At 45.8% G+C, this 21,812-nt stretch overlaps 1 protein-coding gene across 1 annotated transcript; it reads left to right on the forward strand.

Moving 5' to 3' along the window:
- The first annotated feature begins 287 nt into the window (after positions 1 to 287).
- Tnfsf15 (TNF superfamily member 15) lies at positions 288 to 20,011 on the forward strand. The gene is made up of 4 exons (XM_052718395.1): positions 288 to 667; positions 11,539 to 11,581; positions 12,606 to 12,644; positions 16,105 to 20,011. The coding sequence occupies exons 1-4, from the start codon at positions 419 to 421 to the stop codon at positions 16,557 to 16,559; spliced, it is 786 nt and encodes a 261-aa protein (XP_052574355.1). The 5' UTR covers positions 288 to 418; the 3' UTR covers positions 16,560 to 20,011.
- Positions 20,012 to 21,812: the final 1,801 nt, after the last annotated feature.

The raw sequence follows: 21,812 nt of genomic DNA on the forward strand, positions 1-21,812 counted from the left end.
ATTTCCTGTTGCAAGCCACACACCTCCCAGTCCCTCACTTTCACTTCCAGAAGGAACACACTCCTCAGTCCAGCTCATTTGGCAGGAGTCCAGTGCAGGGAGCAGGTACATTTTAATATGCCCCACCCCCAGACTTGATGCATTCTGGTTCTCCTCCTCCAGGGACTTTCCTGACTTCCTTCTGTAAATGAAGGAAAGAGCACATGAGCATACTGTATATAAATATGCTTGGGAAAGCTTTCTCCTTCTTCTTCTTCTTTTTTTTTTTTCTTAAACCAAACTTGGTTTCTGTTGTAGGCGGCACATTCCCTAGCCGGGCAGGGCGGGCTGCAGCGGGCTGTCAGGGGGAGGGGGGAGTAAAAAGGGGAGGAGAGGCAGAACATTAACTCAGCCAGTGTGACAGCTGCTCTCTTATTTAATGGGGGGGTCTCTGGTCAGAAGGAGTCAGAAGTGCCTCCAGGAGAGCAGAAGCATGACGGAGGAGCTGGGGCTGGGTTTCGAGGAAGCAGGCAGAGAAGAAATGCCAGAGGCCAGGGCCAGGCTCGCCTCCAGGAGCAGAGCGTGCTTGGCTCTCATTTGCTGTCTGCTGTCATTTCTCATCCTCGCAGGACTTAGCACCTTCCTGATGCTTGGCCAACTCCGGACCCCAGGCAAAGGCTGTATACGGGTAAGCAAGCTTGCTTCTGCCTAGGGAATCAGTGGTCTCTCTGCAGGCAGTCACATATTCCGGCTTGGGACCTATGGCAGAGCTGTTCATGGACAGCATTGCTAACTTTCCTGTACAAAGAAAATACAGAACGGGAGGGTGAGAGGTGGAAAGGTCCCATCTGGTTCTTAACTCTGTATTTCCAGGGAATTGAATTGTTTCATCTCATGTTTATACAAGAATAACTTCACACTCCGTATTTTTTTTAGATAATTACAATCATAGTGTACTGATACTTCGGAAACATTCCTTGTCCTTAAAAACAAAAAGCTCTTAAATTGTATTACATAATGCATGATTATTGAGGGGAAAGAAACAGAAATCACAGACAAATACATCTTACTTATAAATCCTTAGAGGTGAAAACTATTAACAATCTAAAGTATATAATTCCTTTCTATTTGGGGGCATTATTCTGAGCTTTCTACATAGTATAAAACTGTTTTGTTTCTATGGTAATGACTCCATGGCAGCATGATGTATGGATGACATGCCATGTCCCTATATGTGTGTGCTCAAATTGGTTTAGCCAATTCAGCTTCTTGGGTTTAGAAATATTCTTCAGTGCTCAACTACGAACCTACTGACCCTAAGGTCTGCCTGAGCTGGGGAGAAATTGTCACCAAAAGGCTGTGGAAGTGGGGTTAGGAGAGTAAGGGTACAGGTGTCCAGGAGGAGACCAGGAGTCAGGACTGGGAACTCCTAGGAAGGATCTGAAAGGTCGAAGTGTGTTATTTAAAGACTATTCTTTAGGGGGAAATATCCTGCATGATCTGTGATGACTGATTCCATTTTAGTCCCAAGGATTCTATTAATTGGAACCCTGGTCCCTAATTAATCCTGGGCAATTTCCACGATGAGGCTAATGTGTAACTCCTGCCACTCCACCAAGGTCAACAAACAGTGATTCAGGCAGCCACGTGTCTTGGCTTATAAAAGGTAGACATGTGCAAATAGACCAGGAAGGCTGTCTAGGTTAGAAGGGAACTGTAGGAATGGGAAAATGTGAGGTCAGGCTTTGACCCCAGGACACACACACACACACACACACACACACACACACACACACACACAGAGCAGAGCAGACTGAGGCACTTCAGGGAACTCTCTAGTCAAAAGGGGACCGCTGTCTTGAACAAAGTATTGCTAAGTGGCTTCCAGCAACCTGTGCCTCCCTGGGCTCTGGAGGGATCCCTGACATACATTTGGGACATACATTAGGATCCCACTACCAGAATGCTGTCTGTAATCCCCGTGTGGGCAGAAGCCAAAGAAAGCCGTCTGTGCCACCAGGGGATGGCACAGTCCAGGTAAGGGACTTGGCAGAGGAAGTGACCAGACAGAATGACCGTAAAGGAGGGTGCTAAGTGTTATCACAAACAGCAGTTTGGAGTCCCTTCTTGCCTCCCCTACTCAGGTGCTTGAGGTATGAACCACACTAATGCCTAATACCTCCCATCGCATCATGAAGAAAGCAATCTCCCTGGAGTGTGGGGCGGGTGGGGCACATAGGGATGCTTGAGGCTGTTTAACCAGGCTATGGGACGTCTTAGTGCATCAAAACAGAAAAGAAAGGGGGATGAAACAAGGATGCATGGAGCGAGCCAGGTCCTGAAAAGAAGCAGCTGGTCATTCAGAGGAGAGAGCTCAAGGGAGAAAAACATTTATAAACAACTTTCAAGGGCTTAAAGAGGGGCCTAATTTGCTGAGATACACAGACAGAAAGAACGCAGAGCATCTGGAAGCATCCACGGTCAGCAGCCTGGGAAGCAGCTACCACCAATCCTGTGGCATGGGTTGGGGGCGGGGTTTAAGAGGAGTTTTAGAGCATTGGTTCTCAACATGTGGGTCACGACCCCTACATGAGTCTCGTGTCAGATATCCTGCACATCAGATGTTTACATTATGATTCATAACAGTAGCAAAACTACAATTACGAACTAGCAACAAAATAATTCTATGGTTGGGGGTCACCACAACGTGAGGAGCCGTATTAAAAGGTCGCAGCATTTAGAAGGCTGAGAACCAATGTTTTAGAGGAATCTAGTAGTGAGCTAAGCCTTGGAAAGGGCCTGACTGGAGAATGCGAAAGTTTGGACAAAGAAAAGTGCAGGCCGAGCGGGCAGGAAACACTGGCCATTTTCCCCTTTAGACCTTTGATCCCACTGACCAGACTCAAGTAGAAGCCAGGGCTCAAAGAAGCCGGGAAGCAGCTCTGTCAAGAGGCTAGCCTCACCCGGAAGGAGCCACGCCGAGAAGGGCGGACATGGAACTGGGGTTTTCTAAAAAAGAATTACAGGCTCAGAGGAGAGGGCAGAATGTGAGATCCAAGGAGGGAAAACTAGGCCAAAATATGGCTCTCAGGTCCCTGGACTTAAAACCCAGCTCCGTCATTTTTGGCCAAGTGAGAAACAGGCTTCTTGCTTCACCTCTTTGAGCTGTTTCCTTTTCAGCCAGAAGGGGGCGTTTCTGGCAGCATGCCTATAGGGTTGATGAGACAAGTGCAGGAGCATTTTGCATGTCCGGAATGTGGCCGAATTGCATGCTTAGGATACCGGGATATGATTATCATCCTTATGCCAGGCACCGAACAACCACCAGGGAAACTTGACCTTGGGCCTCCAGGAGCTTCAAAGTTGATGCATGAGACTGAAAAAAAAAGATGAAGAAGCTACTTCCACCGTGTTCCCGAGCCTGGCCACAGGGCAGGGTGACAGGGTTCCAAGAAAGCTTTCTTCAAGAGGCCAGGGAGACACATATGGGGTACAAGGTTGTGCCTGAGGTCCTTGTCAAACACTTCCTGTGAGTTAAAAGTAAGCCATTTCATTGAAGTTAAGCAGCCCATGAGCCTTTGTTTTGCAGATAGGAAAACCTAGGGGGTTGGGGTGAAGAGACTTCTCCATGCCTATACCTCTAGTCAGAGGCAGATCAAAGCTTATTAGACAACCTGGGCCGTGTTCTGCATTTGAAAAGCGGGGGACTTATGCACACTGCACAAGGTTCTAGATATCACAGCACAAGAATGCTTTCTTCAGTGCCGTGGAGAAAAGTCACAACCTCTACCAGCACCCCCGTGGCAACCCAGTGAGGAGTTTCACAGATCAAATCTACAGCACACTCAGAATCACCCGCCAAGGACACCTAGCTGGGCAGGAAATTAGGGCTGGCAGAGAGGGAGGAGAGACTGAGAGAGGAGAATCGGAGGGGTAGCCTGGCACTCTTACTCTGAGGAAATATAATTGAGAATAAAATTGTCTCCCAACCCAGAAGATCTCTCGCTCAGGAAAAGTGGAAGAGAAAGAAATACTTCTGTTCTTGAATAATCCCTAAACCAAGATGTGATGTGCATCAGAGGCAATCTGCTTAGAGGTTGCAGAGCCACAAAGGGATTGCTGTTTTATATGTATGGGCAAGCAGATACAGCCCGGCACTTACATGTTCAGTATGAAGAGCCCAGTGGCTCCCAGCATACATCATAGCATATGCTTTGTTTTTGGAAAGAGTTCACCTACGCGTGTGCATTTATAAATGCATGGAGTATCCCAGGAAGAGCTGAGAAATTAGTGCTTCTTGCTAACACGCAGAGGGGAAGTGGGTAGCTGAGCCACCCACTGGTGAAGGAGGAGAATGTTTGTAAACATTCCTTGAACAAAATGTTATGCGCTCCCTATTTAAAAAAAAAAAAAAATAGAGGCAGTGCAACGTTTTAGGATCCTCGGATGTTTGGGGGACACTAGGCTGATTCCCATTTTGGAAAGGCCATGGGTCCTGAGTCGCAATCTCAAACCCAGTCCGAATTCTAGACTGGCCACCCATAGTGCGTCACGCCCCTCCCCTTGGCCTCTGCTTGCGTTTGTATAAAATGTGGATAATTAGAAATAAGGTATGTAAGGTGTCTGGCCTTATGGAGGCTAGCCAACAGCAGCGCTTACATCATGCTGAGCGGGGAAGGTCCCTCCTGGGAAGATTACTTCACAGAGCACAACTTCCCCATCTGCTGTGGAATCTGCCAGTGCAGGCCAGGGAGCAGCCTCCGGTGCTGTGAGGCTTTTCTGGACCTTAAGAGTGTCTCTGCACCCCTTCTGCACGCCACTCTTGCCCCATCACCACAGTCTCTCCCCTCAAACCACTCTATTTGACCAGGGTTCAGGTATCGTCCAGGGCCCTGGATAGTCCCTGGCTGCTCCAGAACAGGTATGCTGGCTCCTCTGGCAGTGCCCCGCTAAGGCCAGGTCTTTGTGTGTCCTCCCCCACACAGAACACTCTCAAGGCTCTTGGCCCCAGGCCCGGCATCGAATGGTACTGAATTCTGTGCCGGGAATCACCGGAATCACCGGACAGTGTGGCAGGGCTTCCTGCTCAGTGCTGCATTCCAGTCACCTCTGCACTTCCCTCCCAGACTCTCCCCACACTCTCCTCAGTCCCCTCTAATCTCATTTCTCCACCTTTCTGATAATCCCTGCAAGGCTCCACTGTTTCTTGTACTCTCTCTCCCCTATTTCATTCCCCTACCACCCCACACCCCGGAAGAGTCTGGGACACAGTAACTGATCAATAAATGCTAGTGCTATTTCCTCTTGGAAAGGTACCTAGCTGTGCCTGGCAAAGATATTCACTTTGTATTCTCTGGATGGAAAGGGGGATAAAGTACTGGACAACATGTCAGCCTTCCCTGAGCCTCAGAACCTCTGTTCCTAACATGAGGGAATGAATACACTTTCTTCCTAGCACTGTAGCAGGAATTCTTCAAGGCATTCAGAAAGCTATAAGCAAAGAAGGGATGCTCCCCAGAGGATTTCCCTACCCATTCTACCTCGGGCGGGCTTCTTATCTTGCCCAAGGTGCTTCCTGTTTTGAAGGTAGATGATAACCATAGTCCTCAGCATTGTCTGGACGACACAAAAAGATGAGATAGAAGAACTGTGTACGAGTCGATCCCATAGTGGAGCCGCCCCTGCTATAACCCGAGGAAGAGTGGGACCCGGAAGAGTGACTTACCTCAAAAGTTGGGCTATGAACAGCTGCCAGGAAAGACAGTAGCAGGTTCAAAGGCAGAAGAAGCCAGCAAGCTGCAGGTGTACCTCCCCTAGGTCAGGGCTGCAGCACGCAGCTGGTCACTTCGGGGGCCACACTGTCCCTCAAGGGAGCCTGCGCCACAGTGAGCACCATCCTAGCTTGGCAAACCCCCATGTCTTCACCTGCCACCAGAGAGCACATGCCACCGGACACCACAGCCCTTGCCCAATGCAAAGTTGTCTCCCAGCCTGAACCTCAGGCCACACAACAGCAGCAAGCTGGGGATAGGAAATGGGCAGGGGTCAATTCGGCTTCCTCAAGACATTGGTGTTCTGAAAAGGTGGAGTCCAGAAGCAACTCTGAACCTACCAAGCCCGTGAAGTGTCTGTGTTTGGGGAAAGGAGTAAAGCCATCCCCAAACTTCTAAAGGGTCCTAAAATCTGCTGTTTCTCATAAAACAGAGCCAATGGTAGCTCCTGTTCACAAACAAAGCAATTAAAAAAAAAACCCTAGAGAAGAAGGCACAGACAACACAGTATTGCTTGGACCCAAAGAAAGAGGGAAATTAAGTGAAGTGACAGTGACTTTAAGTGTGGCCTCTCTGAGCCACAAGATAGGCCTGCCAGCAAAGAATCACCAAGGTCAGCTGATATGCCAAGATCAGGAGTCAAGAACTAACCAAGTTGGGATTTCCGAATTTCCTCTGCTGCAAACCCCTGACGCTGCGTTCTGTGCCACGGCAAGCCTGGTCCAGGCCGACACAGAGGATGGTGCAATGAACTGACCTCACTAAGCCATTTCCAGCTGGATTTATCCTTGTGAAAATACACAGAGAGGAAGCCTCCCATGCCCTGATTTCTCCTAGCCATGCTAGGGGAAGTGTCGCGGGTCATAAAACACGAGAATGTCTTTTCAATTGCAGCTATTATGTCAGCAAGAAATGAATATAACTTCCTGTTTGTGAACAGGGTGGACAGAGCAGGTGGCAACGGAGAGAGAGAGAGAGGGAGGGAAGGCTAAGTGGATCATTAGTTAAAATACACTCACAGGGAGCTTTCTGGGGAAATGCCAGGAAATCTCAAAGAACAACTCGCTGCTAACCCATTTACTTATATTCCCTGTTGATGCTTAGAGGGTTCCTGGCATGCGTCAGGATCTGAATTTGGTCCAAAGGCTCCGATCCCAGGCCTTCTCCCTACCTTTGACTGTCAGCACTTTTATAAGGTCTCTAAACCCCAGTGATGAAGCCCAGCTTGTAGAGACTATAAAAAGGCTCACACATCAATACCCAGTGCAGAGCGCAGCAAGAAGGAACACTTGGCTGAGTGGCCATCTCCTCCTCCCCCCAGCCTTTCTTCTGCCCGGTTTGCAAAGGTAGATTCAGTTAAGAAATGTGTGCATCAAAGGACACAGTCAGTTTGAACCAGGGATCACTACTAATCAACATAACACACACAAAAAAAAATCAATGAAAGAAAAACGGAAGATCATAGAACAGTGAGAATGTTGCAGCCTGGAAAGGTGGGGGATGAGTGGGGAAATTAACAATTATTTCAAGGGTTAATAGATGCTGCAGATCCTGGATACCCCACTGTCCCACTAAAAAGTATGTTCATGAGTGTGCACATTAGCTTGTTTTCTGGTTTGCCTGTATGTTTGTATATATACCATGTGTATATCTCGTGCTCCAGAAGGTCAAAGACACTATCAGATACCCTGAAACTGTAGCTACAGATGGTTGTGAGCCACCATATAGGTGCTGGGAACTGAACCTGGGTTATCTGCCAGAGCAGCACATGCTCTTAAGTGCTGAGCAATCTCCCCAGGCCTAAAAGATTTTAATCTAACCCAAAATACCACTCTCCCAGATTTTTGAGGTGTGAAATACTGGCTAAACTCACTGATTCTGAGCTTTGCCCCATTGCCCCCTCCTGTCTGCTTCTGTCTTCCTGAGGTCTGAGAATGCTAATTTTGCAGATTACATAATCCAGTAAAAACACAGGCACTTCCCTGGCCCCTGGGGACAGAGTGGTAAGAGCAGGCCAGCCCTTCTGCCTAGCAAATTCTCCTAGAGGGAAAAACATTGTCATAAAATATAGAATTGGATCCTGATTCTAAGCCCATGGTTTGAGAAATCCTGTTAAGGGGAAGTGCCCCATTCTTGAGGTGTGGCCTGGGTCCAGGGTCCATTTGAATTTGGAGGCTAATGCAGCAGTCTTTTGGTGTAGATGTAACCATCTTGTTAAATAAGAAACACAGAGCCAATGCAGAGATGAAAGCCCAAGAGGTCAGAGTAATAGCTAAGTGCTAAAAACCTTACCCTTCACTGCTGCTCCTGTCCTTCCCTCTGCAAGAGAGCTACTTCCTGTGTGTTTGTCCTTTTTATTGACTTTCTATTCTGCGTTCTCATTGGTTGTAAACCCAACCACATGACCTCCTCATCACTGCCCATCTATACAGACCTCCAGGTCTTCTTTGGTTGGTATTGAAATTAAAGGCATTTGTCTCCAGGCTGGTGGTATCCTTGAACACACAGAGATCTGCCTGTCATGTGATCGGGATTAAGGGCATGTGCTACCACTGCCAGACTTCTGCTATGGCTTGCTATTAGCTCTGACCCCCAGGCAACTTTATTTATTAACATACAAATAAAATCACATTTCAGTCCAAATAAAATACCACCATATTTTGGAGCTGTCATCTCAGTATCCCAGAGTCACCCAGAAGTGATGGGAGACACCAGGCTAAGAGGACAAAAAAGATGTCTTATTGCCCTGGTGTTGCCAGCAGCTATCTGGAGAGCAGGCATTAGGGCAGCTTGGTTCTTGAACCTTTCCCCAAACAGTCTACTGTTCCACAGCACCGCTACACTTCATCTATGGCTGCACTCTGTAACAGTAGCTTCCACTCCCTAACAGTCATTATTTAAAAAGTCATTAAAGGAAAGGAAGATAGAGAGGCCCAGCTCATGTTTTCCCTGCAGGGTTTGGGAGTGGTGTGATCTTCAACACCTTCCAGCAGGGCTCAGCCTCCATATCCAGTGGCAGTCTGGACCACTAAAACCCATGCATCCCCAACATATGAAACTAAAATGTGTGTCCAAGTAATAGAAACCCAACAGAGCCCTCAGGAACCTGTGTGCATATCCCAGATACCTGCTCACAGTCCTGGGATTCTTAATCAAGGAGGAATGCTCCAAAACTTGCACTGAGTATCCATTCACACAACGTAAGCAGGATGAATGATACAGTTTCTCAGCGGAGAAGTAAATGAAGCAAGAGAAATCCAACTAAGGCAGGTACACTTCTTGTTTACTGTGAGGAGATTCAATCAAGATCTCCCCAGTTCTCTTTGAGCATCCCACTTCCCACTTTCTGCCTCATCAAATAACAAATTCCTTTATCAGCTCTGCCCATAGCAAGTCAGGCACCAGATAGACACTGAGGCACTCCTGGGTATGCCTCCGCCCCTCAAGCCAGCAAACTGTGGATGTGGGAGAGTTTGTCCCAGCAAGTGTTTAGGCTTTCCCAAAACCCTGGGAGAATATGCGTAGTGTCTTCCCTAGCAGGAAGCCTTGCCATTTTCCAGCTGTCCCTATGTGCATTTGGGCCTCTTTATTCTTGCACAAGTCATTAGGATGTCCAGTGTGGCTATTTCCTCCTGCATCATCTGGCTAGCATGTCAGGACCTTTAAGCATCTGCTCAGACCGGCTCCCACAGCTCCTCACAGTTCTGGACCTGTTTAACGAACCTTGAGATCGCCCCACTGTCACCTTGCTGACCCTCTTGTCTTCTGCCTCAACACGTCAGGAGCTTGTCCATAAGCTCTAAAGGGCAGGATTTCAGTCTTGAAATCCTGGAGTCACCTGACCAGGGTTAACATGCTACACCACTGCATGCGAGGTGTAGAACGTTCAGTAAGCCCCACTGCCACCATGGGGATGTGAATAGCATCCATTATAGAGTGTTTCATGAGGCTGGAGGATGTGCTGTCAGCACAAATGAGCAACAACTGCCCTCTTTGTACTTTTATATCTCTTGATTCATGCACTGAATAAAGATAAACTAAAGGTAAACTCTTAGAGCTGGACATGCAAGGGCCATAGAAAGAAGTAAACAGTTAACAAGTCAGGTGATTAGTGGGATACAGGATGTCAGGATAAGATAAACGTGTGGGGAAAGTGAGATGGCTCAGTGAGTAAAAGAGTTTGCTTTAGGACCCTCAGGGGCAAAGCAAATAACAGACTAGTACATGTTGTCCTCAGACCTCCACCCATGCACTGCACGTGTACGCACCTACACAAAAATATATAAAATGTAATTTTTCAAAAATACAGAACTGTACCATGAAGAACACGAGGAACCACCAAAGGATTATGAGCATAGTAGGATCTTGCTCATAATAGAATCCCCTCTAGCTAGCCTTCTAGAGAAGGACTAGAAAATAGAAGAAAGGAAGGCATGAAGATCTGCCAGAGGGCGTTAGGGGAGCCCAGCAAGCAGTAGGCCTGGATACCGCCAAATCCTGGACACGCTGGTACACACACTCCTGTGTTGGAGCCTGTTCTCTTGCACTCATACAGTTATAACTCCTCAAGATCACACACACACACACACACACACACACACACACACACACACACACACACACGCAGATTTTAAGTTGTAGGCACAGATCAGATGTCCATGGTATGGAAAACAAGCTGTTAGTGGAGACTGTGTATCTACAAGGTCCAAATCAGGACTGGCTTGTAAAGGTGTACAAACATGGAAAGACGGTATAATTATTAATAAGTGGAGGGCCTGTCTTGCTCCTGGACCTTGTGCTCAGGCCTGTGAGTGGCGAGTCTTGCGTTTTTTCACATGTTCTTTGAACTGACTAGAGCATTGTCTTATTTTATCTTCATCTCAACTCTGCAAATCATTTAAGTTTGGGGGTGTTAGTATCCCCAGTTTATGAATGGTACACTAATCTCAGAGACAAAAGGTGTTTTTCACAAGATCCTAGCATTGGCAAAGGACAGAACCACAATCCAAATGCATGCCTATCTGATGCCAAGGCAGTTGCTTTGCCTCTGTCATAGGAACTCTGGAATGACTCATGAACTAGGATTGTGATAGTGGAAGAATTCTTCATGTGTTCTGTGGAAACAAGGAAGAATGGCAAGACTGGGAATGGGAATGTGGCCATTACTTCTTTGTCCGGGTCATTTCTTAGGACTTGGAAAGACAAATATTGCATGTTTTCTTTCACTGTGGATCCTCAATTATATGCAGTCATTTATAGAGAGAGATGGATATAGATGATATAGATATAGCTATAAAGGGGTGGATTTCATGATAGCAAAAGCAAGACTATCTGGGAAAAAGAAGAGTAGCTTCAGAGAAAGACAGAAGAAGAACAGAATGTAAGAGGGTGAATATGGTCAAAGTCCATGATCTGTGTAAGAAAGAATGTCTTTATAAAGTCCTCCATGATGCACAATTAGTATATTCCAATACAAACAATAGTTCAAATCTTCAAATTAAAGTGGTTTACTACAAGCAATGACAGGATGCTGAGTTCTCCTAGGATACAGCAGGAAAAGCTCTCAAGCTAAGAGATAAAGACAAAAAGAGAGGGAGGACATTGTGGGGTCTCTAGCATAGGAATGCAGAGCTGAGATGCAAGATTCCCACCAACTGAGATATCCGATGCCACTTCCCTCCCAGGAGAGGACCAGGGCTTAGACAGCAGCAGAGTCTTATGGGCGTCTGTGTATGTATTGAGGTCGGAAGGGCCTTAAGGACTGAACTGTATCTTTCTTTTTCAACAGGCAATACCAGAACAGACACCTGAACCTTCACCACAGCCAGTTTGTAAGTGTTCGTCTTTGATGCCTTTTCTTGTGGGGAATAAAAATGTTTCTGATAGTTTTAGGATGTAGGCAGCTGGAAGTGGGTCTTTAATTGCCACATTGCTAAGCCTAGGGTTACAGACAGACTTAAAGAATAGTGAGGGGCCTCACTCATCATTAGGAAGGCAAAACTATGCTCTGACTGCATGTATGATCTCTGGCCTGAGTCCAGATTCCCAGCTCATGGATATGCTGTACAATGAGGCCTTCAGACAGATCACTCCAGCTATCTACAATCATTCGCCTCTGATATGGTTATCCTTTCTGGCAAGGCAAGTGTAGGTGAGATTAGTCAACTCCAATTAAGGAATGAGAGCAGGTCCCAAAACAGCAAAAGTACATGATAGATTTTGCTGTTTATAATCGATATCATCTTTATCACTATAGAACCTAGAGCATAGAACATGTTTAAATTTAATACAAAAGCCAACATGAAATTATAAGGTCCTTCTCAAAACCTAATGAGAAAAAGGCCCAGAAAGGGGAAAGGATCTGCCAAGGTCATAAAGCAACAGAGTGGATCCTACTCGCTCCCCAACCCTTCTCTGTTGAGTTTTCCATACTCTTCAGTGGACGTAGTAAGAGAACCATAAAGAATACGAAAAGTCACCTGGCCCTCACAGAACAGCCTGGGAGAAAAAGCAATGAACCATGGTTTATTTGGCCCTGACTAGAAGCCAGGAACCATGTGAACACAACTTTCAAGGTAGAAATTGCTGTGCCCATCTCAGAAATAGGAGAATAGAGTCCAAGCTAGGCAACTTGCCTGAAGTCTTTTGCACTCAAGACTCTTACTCCTGAGTCTCCCATGTCCCCAGTGGTGCATCCTACAGATACCTTATCACATGCCAATCTAGGGCCCACAAGACATGAAGCTGAACTTCATGGTTCAGATGAATGGATCAGACTGATGTTCCTCTCCCATCACAGGCGCCGTCTTCACTCTGTTAGCCATTACTCAAAGCATATTTCTCCTTTTGTTACAGACACACCTTCCAGAGCCAAGCCAAGGGCACACCTGACAAGTAAGACTTCCAGTTCTTATTTGAACACTGTGGGTCATAGACCTGAGATTTCTTTCATTATATTTACCAAAACTCATTGTGGTGGCTTCCAACTGGCAACAGAATTGACAATCGAGGATGTTGAGTAACTTCTTCCCTGTGACAAATCTAAGGATCCATGTCTCTCGGGTGCTCGCTCCTCTCCAGTCAACCTTCTACCTGTCTCTCCTGCTTTTCTATGGCATACACACACCCAGCCATCCAGAAGTGGTCTTCCTCTATTTTGGGTCCTCAAGTAATTCTGGATCTCATAACAGATGAAAGATCTCTGGATTGACTTTGAAGGGGCTGGGGACATAGCTTGGTGAGTGAAATGCTGTTGTTTATGAACCTGGGTTCAGATCCCAGCACTCATGTAAAAAGCCAGGCATGGTGGTTTGTACCTGTAACGCTGGTGCTGGAGTACAGAGTCAGTCAGATCCCAGAGGCTCACTGGACAGCCAGACTCGCTAAGCTCCATGTTCTGTGAGACCTATCTCAGAAATTAAGGTGGAAAGCAATAAAGGTCAACACCCGGTGTCAACTTCTGGTTTTCACAGGTGGACACACAATTGAACACACACACACACACACACACACACACACACACACACACACACACACACGCACACAACATATACACATATAAAAAAAATTCAGGAAACTCAGGCTCAGACAATGATTTGCTCCTAGTTGTACAGGTAGGCAGTGGAAGAGTTCAAAGTCAAGTTTGCCTTTCCGAACTGTGATTTCCACTACAACCTGCTTCCTATCCCAATTCTGACTGCTGCTGAGCTAACACAGCTTATTGCATTCAGTGCTACAGGGCTTGCCTCTCTGGAGACATAATGGAATTGATTTATGCATCATCTGAGAAGACATGTCAATCACTGCATCATCCACAGTGAAGGGGCAGAGACCACCAGATGTGACTGACAAAGATGTCTGTATGGAGGCTCCAGAGCTTTCCAAGAGCCACTTAATGTAGAGACGAGAGGAGTCCACATCCATTCAGGACATGCACCAAGCTTGCAAAAGAAACCCTAGTCCAGTGAGCAATGTGAAAGATACTTTAGAAGGTCCAGGGTCTCGATTTCTGGTCACCCACTGGATGTACAGGTTGTGAAATTGTTCCTTAAAACAGAAGCTATCCCCAAACTGTAGTGTCAGTACATAATGGTGATTGCCCTGAGTCTCCAAAGCAGTTATAGGGAGTTAAGATGTTTTTGTTGCCTCTAACAGTGATAGTTTTGTTGTGAATTATCCTGTTTGACATCAGTGATTTGAAACAAGTTTGGTTCTATTCATTTCCTTTAACTACAGATATATTTCATAAAGCATCGGCTAATATGTTTTGTATAATATAGATTTAGGAGTGAGGCAAGTGTAAGAACATATAAAATACATTAAATGACAGAGGCTTACTCTTTAATCTGTCCAAATGAAACATGGTGCTTTATTTGAACAGAAAGAAATGAGCCCAACGGTACCCAGCTTATTGTAATCTATAAAATGCCCGCATTTGTTCGGTCCTCTTAATCTTCAGAACAAGGCTCTGAAGAGCCTATCCTCAGCCTCCAGACGAGACACTGAGGTGCAGAAGAGAAAACCAACATGCACAGTTGATTAAAGAGCTTTGCATGGTGCAGAATCAGAGTTGGTAATGGGCCCAAATGGCCCAAAGCCCAGCTTCCTTCCATTCCACAAGTCTATTTGCATTGACTTATATTTGGCCCTGTCACTGTGGGAGAAGAATTGCCAAAATGTTCTGAGTCTCTGGTCCCAGCACGTCCTCAGGTGATTCGTTATTGATTACTGCCTGTTTTGTGACATTGGACCACAGCATTGTGATGTAATGACAAGGTTCCCCCTCCCTCCTTCTCTTCTTTATTCCTTCACTCACTCACTCCTCTCACTTCCTCCCTCCTTCCATCCCTCCTTCCCTCCCTCGCTCCCTCCTTCTCTTTGGAACAGACCTTGTTTGAAACAAGAATGCTAGTAAAGAGTATTCTGCAATAGCCATGGATTTTACACCTCCTTTACTCCTTCTCACGAGTGTTATTTATCTTTTTTTAAAGGAAAGACATGCCAAATAGAAACAAACACAGGATTTAGTAAGATGACACGTGTGTCAAAGGAATTTTTCTAGCGGGAAGGGGAAGGAGAGGAGCGTACAGTCATATATTCTGTGTCGGTGGGCAATTGTTTCCGGGATCTCTGGCAGACAGTCCAGTCTTCAGATGCTGAAGTCCCTTGTAGACAAAATCTACACAGCTCCTCCCCATGGGTGTCAACTACTTCTGGCTGGCTTGTAACACCTAATACAACGTAAACAGTTCCACCGTGTTGTTTAGGGAAATGTGAAAAGAAAAGAGCCTGCCTGTTCAGTAGATGCCATTTCCCCCCAATGTTTTTGTATCCTGAATTGGGGTGAATGATCAGGTGCAGAACTGTGGATGGGGAGAATGCCGGTATAATAATGGAAATGCTACTTTTGGGAGCAGGCTTTGTCGTAAAGCCTGTCCGTTTCTCCACTTAAGCTAAAGGTTTTTTCCTTGTGTAGAATGAATAGGAAACGCTGGAATGAACTTTCCCAGGCATGGGAAAGGATAAGGAGTTGTCAGGGCTAATCAGAAAATGTCTTAGCCCAAAGTCAGCCTTGTCTTCCAGACTGGGTGCTAGTCAGGCTGAGGGTGAGGGAAAGCTGAGGCACCTGGAAGAACAAGCGATTCTGCATGGATCTTTTTCCAATTGGGCAGTGAGGGTAGCAGTGTGGACTCATCATCCATGGGTCCAGGAATGAGGACTGGGATGGTCTGGTGTCAGGACTTGTCCCAGGTAAGCAAGCTGTTAGCAGTAAATTCTTTTCAGGTACACAGAAGAAGGAAGGGATTATTTAACTGTGTCCATGTAGAACAGCAATTTGTAAATAAGGAAACAGTTTATACTGAGCCAAACAGGAATGACCACACCCAGGACACAAACTTAAATTATGAGGAATGCCACAGCTCTGACTGTGAAAGAAGTTGCATAAGCTCTGGGAGTCAGCAAGGGAAGTGAACTCGGGGAGCAGAGGCTGGGCTGGGAAGATGGCTCTGTCGGTCAAGTGCCTGCTCTTCAGGCATGAGGACTTAAGCTTGGCTTCCCAGCACCCACCAAAGCTCTCAGCACAGCCACACGAGCTGGTGTCCCTAACACTGGAGTGACAGAGACGAGACGGGGGATCCCCACAACATTCTAGCCAGTCAATCTACTCAAATTGGTGAGTTCCAGGTTCAGTGAAAAACCCTGTCTCAAAAAAAGGGGTGAAGAACAACTGAAGAGGACACCCCACTTCTACTTCTGGCCTCCACACGCACATGCATGAGATACAACTCAGACTTTATCAAAGCCCACTGGTTCTGATCTGTGCCAATTACACTTCTCTCTCCTATATTTGCAGTTCTTAAACAAACTCCAGGGCCACATCTGCAAAATCAGTACCCCGCTCTGCACTGGGAACATGAACTCGGCTTGGCCTTCACCAAGAACCGGATGAACTACACCAACAAATTCCTGGTGATCCCAGAGTCGGGAGACTATTTCATTTACTCCCAGATCACATTCCGAGGAATCACATCTAGGTGTGCTGACATCAGCCAAGGGAAACAACCGAACATGCCAGACTTCATCGTCGTGGTTATCACCAAGGTAACAGACAACTACCCCGAGCCTGCCCATCTCCTCACAGGGACCAAGTCTGTGTGTGAAATAAGCAGCAACTGGTTTCAGCCCCTCTACCTTGGGGCTATGTTTTCCTTGGAAGAAGGGGACAGGCTGATGGTAAATGTCAGCGACATCTCCTTGGTGGATTACACAAAAGAAGATAAAACTTTCTTTGGAGCCTTCTTGCTATAAGGGGACAACAACCATAATCATGCAGGGCCTCTTGTCTCCTACTTTCCAATATTCTTTGCTCATATGGAACTATAATCAGGGGTGTGGGGGACCAGGGATAGGGGAGAGTGCTTTAGCTAAATAATTTAGAAACCCAAAGTTGATCCTCTGTATACCTTATGGACTGAAATGGTAAATGGAAAATTCAGAAGAGCTCATGTTTGGTAGAGACCTGCTGGGTTTTCAAAATTGAAACACCCATCTCCAATGGCACGATCTACTGCTCTCAGGACATGATGTTTCTGAGGTGCCCTCCTTCCTCTTCACTGATCAATTAAGGATGCTTAATCAGCAACTCCAGTCTGGCTCCATGGTCAGAAAAGGAGAATGAAATGTTCTGCCTGCCTCTATCTCCATGGTGCACGAGAGCCTCAAGCAACATAGATTTACTGGAAAGGACTTGAACAAAAGCAGCCAAAGTGACCTGCTCACCTCCTCCACTAAACCCAAGCTTTGTGTCAAGGGCCTTCAAAGCTGCCCATGGGGGATCTGGATGGCTTGGAAGTTTATCCAAGACAGGGATCTCCTGGTATCCTAAGGTGCTTGAGGCTCTGGAAAGATTCCCACCATGTATTCATTTTGCCTCTGATTGTTGAAAACTGGAACTCAAATTTTCTGTTGATTTTGTTTAAAACATGTATATATATATATATAATATATATATTATATATATATAATATATATATATAGACTCAAATCAGCACTTACGTTTCCAAGGTGCTGTTCCCACAGCAAATATAAGACTACTGCTTTTAAAGCAAGATGGAAAAAATGCTTTTTAAAAACATGTAATGGAGTCAGGAGTGGTGGTACACATCTGTAATCTGTAATCCCAGCATGTGGGAGGCTGAGCCAGGAGGATTGCTATGAGTTTGAAGACAACCTGGGCTAAGTAGCAATTTTCAGGCAAGCCTGGGCTATATAACAGGACCTTGTCTTAAATTAAAATAAAACAAATAGAACACAGGCTGGTCCTTAAAGATAAAGTAACATATTCAAGGATTTGGGCAAGAGGGCATGTGTTTTGGAAAATAGTTAATTTAGTGAGAAACGTTTTGTTGCTTAAATGCTTCTCAAAAGACTGCAGAACGCCAATCGATTCCATAAACATTTACTTAGTACTTACTTGCCCTGGGGACAGAGAAGTAAATTATTTCAGTCTCAGATACACTCATTCTAACAGATTGGAATCTCCATCATCTGTGGAGCTGTAATCACTCTGGTTGTATTAGCTAATTAATTAGCTAACTTGAGACACATTGGTATTTTCCTATTATGAATATGGACACCATTTGATGAAGGACAATCATTAACACAATGATTTGTATTTCCTCTTGAGTGTTTTTATGATAGCTATGCAAGGCCAGTTTCCCCATGAACAAATGAGAGGGGAATGTAGGGCTATATTCCCTACGGTGAGGTCCAGCATTGAAACAACAAACAGAGGTTGTTATTGACCAGCCTCAAAATTTGACACAAATACCTTTGAAAATACTAGAACTTTATGGATGGCCTAGAGGTGCTTCGAAAAGTCTATGTTCCCAGCAAGAGCCATACTCAGCATTCATAGGTCACTTGAATTTTGACCTTGGCTGGCTTTGGATCTGTTTGGCAGAACACAAATGCTAGGCTGTACTTTCTGGGTTGATTTTGTTGTTTTACTAAGGTACAGCAGGAAAAAGGAAAGTGGACTTCTCCCACCTCATCTCTGGAACATATTAGGTTTCACACATGCCAGAGCCCTTGGGTCCATTGTGGTGCAAGCCACGTCACCCCAAAGGAAATTCCAATTCTGTGCTTGTCAGTAACTCCTCTGGATTATAGAGGCCCTTGAGTTCACTGCACAGGCATGGCTGTTGCCAGCACTCTCTTGATTGATATTTCTCTCAAGTGCTTACTCAATTGGGTTTCCACAATTGTGACATTGGGGATTAATTTCTAGAGCAGGTTTGTTTATATTCTGTCCCTTGCAAAATACATGCAGATATGTCTGGCCTCAAAATCCCCTGGGTTTTTAGGGCTTAGAATCCTGGGAGTGTTTTGCTGTTTTCAGTAGTATTTTATTTAAGCTTGCATTATTGTACTGAATATTAGCAGTATTATAACATATTGGCTACCAGCCTTTGGAGAAGTCAGTGAGCCCTTTAGTACTGGTGACAGTATTAAATCAGAGTAGCTACATTCATGCCTTGCCCTTCTCTATTATAGTTAAAACTTCCTGAGTTCTGTCACACATTTACCTCTTCCATCTACCCGTCTTGAGGAGACTCACAAACCCAAATTGCAGTTACTTTTCCAGAACCACACAGTATATTAATGGAATATCCAGAGCTAGAAGTCTGTCTTCCAACTCTCTACTCTTGATGAATGGCACTCAATTTGATACAACTAGAGGAGAAATTGAAGAGAGCAGGAGAAATATCTTTGACTGCCTATGGGGCAATGCAGAAGAGTAAGGAGACTGCTTATACATGGTGTTCATACCTAAACCAATTCTACCTCCAAATAGATTTTTTTCCTGGTAGTGATAGCTCGTTCTCTGGAGAGAGTCAAGCAAAAGGAGAGTTTTGTAAAAGTCATTGCATCATGGAGGTCAGGGGAGGGATTAAGCCAAAGGATTCCTTTTCCAATCTATAGCCCTGTGGCCACCCTTTGGTGGCCTTCTATTTGCTCACAACGAACCTGACAGCCCTGCCAAGTGTTTGGTGGTTCCCACTGAACTAGAACAGTAATATCTCCCCCCATCGACTCTGGGGTCTTGGCCAGTAGAGAGAATGTCATGGGATTTCAGAGCTGACATGAGCTACCGTTCATCTATCCAAACTTACATCACTTCAAGAACAAAGAACCACAGGCTAGGAGAGCTGACATCCAAGGATTGGTGCTGGGCAGTAGCTTGATGGAGTGTTGAGACTAAACTAGACTTCCTGTCCCCTGACCATGCTCAGCAGCCTTTCAATTGTTGACTGGTTTTAGTTTTTTGTATTTTTTAACTTTTTGAGTACCTGTCATACCTAGATACTTTCACGACAAGAGGGTCCGTGACAGGCAAGTCCTGCTCTACTCTGTGCACACAAGAGGAAGGAGACTCATAGGAGTGAGTAAATAGAATAGTGAACTTCCATGATTTTAGTCTTAAAGTCATTAAGACACACCACTTTCCCCTCTTTTGTCTTGGAGGGTATACAGGCTGAACAGATGTAGGTGTTCGCCTGATTTTAGTGATGAGCCCTATGTGCTTTCATTGATTGTATGTTTTATGTTAAAACGTCACATCACCCTGGTAAAATGCATATTGTATGTTGTTGGGTATTTAATTAACTAGTATGCATCCCATGTTATGGATCTTAATCTCTGTAAATGAAAAATTATACATGTTAACATATATAATTGTTGTAATTTAATAAACTGGCATTGAAGGCTGAAGGAATTTGATTATGTCAATTCTTTTTTATATATCTATAATGTAATTCTTTATTGATTCTTTATGAATTTCACATCTTGCATCCCAATCCCACTCACCTCCAAGTCCCTCCATATCTGCCTTACACCCTTGCAGTGTCTGCCCCAAAAGAAACTTCCTCAAAAGATAATTAAAAAACAAACACACACACACAAAAAAAAAACCCCACCTTGCTCCTCGATCTTTCCAACACTTCTTCATTCATCCTAGTGCTGTGATGTGTCCAATCAACCCTACCCACAAAATGTTCACTGCAATTGGTCTTTGGTCAGGTTCAAGGCCTCTGGCATGCCATCATCACTGGACCCTCCATGAAACTCCTCAGATATCTTGCTGTTGCCAAGAGTCATGGAGATCCTGCTGCTATCATTTTGCAGGACCAGTCCCTTCATGTGCTCCAGCGGGTAGATAGGGTAGATGTTAGGGTGGGCCAACCCAAGTCCCAGGATGTGGGTCTGGATGGTAGCTGAGCTGGTTGGTCTAGGCCACTGGGACCACACTACCCTCAATCGAGGGGCAGAGCCAACTCTCCCAGGCCCATGGTGAGGGGTAGGGCGGGCCATCTTTCCTGAGTGCAGGGAGGGGGGCCTCTCCCATGAGGGTCAGGGCTAGCTCAGCACATCCTTTGAATTTCACCATGAATGGTTGAAACACGGGCCATAGGTGCAGCAGGAACATGGACCCAGACATGGCCCTTGGCAGCTGAGTCAGGACAACACCATGGCCCCATGTGGCAGCACAGCCCTCAGACATCAACATGGCCACAGGTTGCAGCCTACACCCCAGACATCTGTGTGGCCTTTTGTGGCACCAGGGGCCATGGACATCAACACAGACCCTGGCTGTGGTAGGACCACAGACCCAGACATGGTCCTTGCGCAGCCTGGACCTGGATGTCACCATAGCCCCAGTAATGGCACAGGCCACTCAGATCAGCATGGCCCCTGCAGCAGTATGGCCCTCAGACACCAACATGGCCCCAGGTGGTGGCCCAGACCCCTGGCATTGATATGGCCTTCGATGGTATCAGGAGACATGGACAGATTATGTCAATTCTTCTGTCAATCAGTTCATCTACTTTTCTTTCTGAATTAGTATCCAAGGGTAAGCTCTTGGGACCTTTTTTAAAAATGTGTCTAGGAGGCTGGGGAGGTGGCTCAGCCATTAACATGCTTGCAACACAAACAAGAGAATCTGCATGGGGATCCCCCAAAGCCACATGAAGGTCAGGTGGGAGTGGCAGTCATCTACATCTCCAGCTTTGGAAGGTGAGACAGGGATCCCTAAAACAAGCTGGACGATGAGACTAGCTGCATCACTGAGCTCTGGGTTCAACTAGGAGATCCCGCTACAATGAATAAGATGGAAGGCAACTGGGGAAGATCCCGACATCAACCATGAGCCCCCACTTACGCAAGCACATACGTATACATGCACCCACACCCACACACAGGTGTGTGCCCTCACACATGAGAACACACACATATGCATGCATACCATATAAACACAGATATAAAAAAATGCTGGTCATACCCTCAGCATGATTACAACAGATTGCTAAATACAAACAGATTGAGCCACACTGGTAAATGAGAAGAAAGGAGAATAGGGTGAGTCCATTGACTTCTATTAGTGAAGCCGGAGACTGCAGCTAAGTGGCTTGGTTGTACAGTGAACATTCTTGAAAGAATAAGAGTAGAAAGGGACCTAGGGTGGACCTGGAACCCTGTGTCTGAAGTTAGGCCTGTGCC

The sequence above is a fragment of the Peromyscus californicus genome, unplaced genomic scaffold, assembly GCF_007827085.1.
Source record: "Peromyscus californicus insignis strain IS unplaced genomic scaffold, ASM782708v3 Scaffold_5__1_contigs__length_169319896, whole genome shotgun sequence".
NCBI lineage: Eukaryota > Metazoa > Chordata > Mammalia > Rodentia > Cricetidae > Peromyscus > Peromyscus californicus.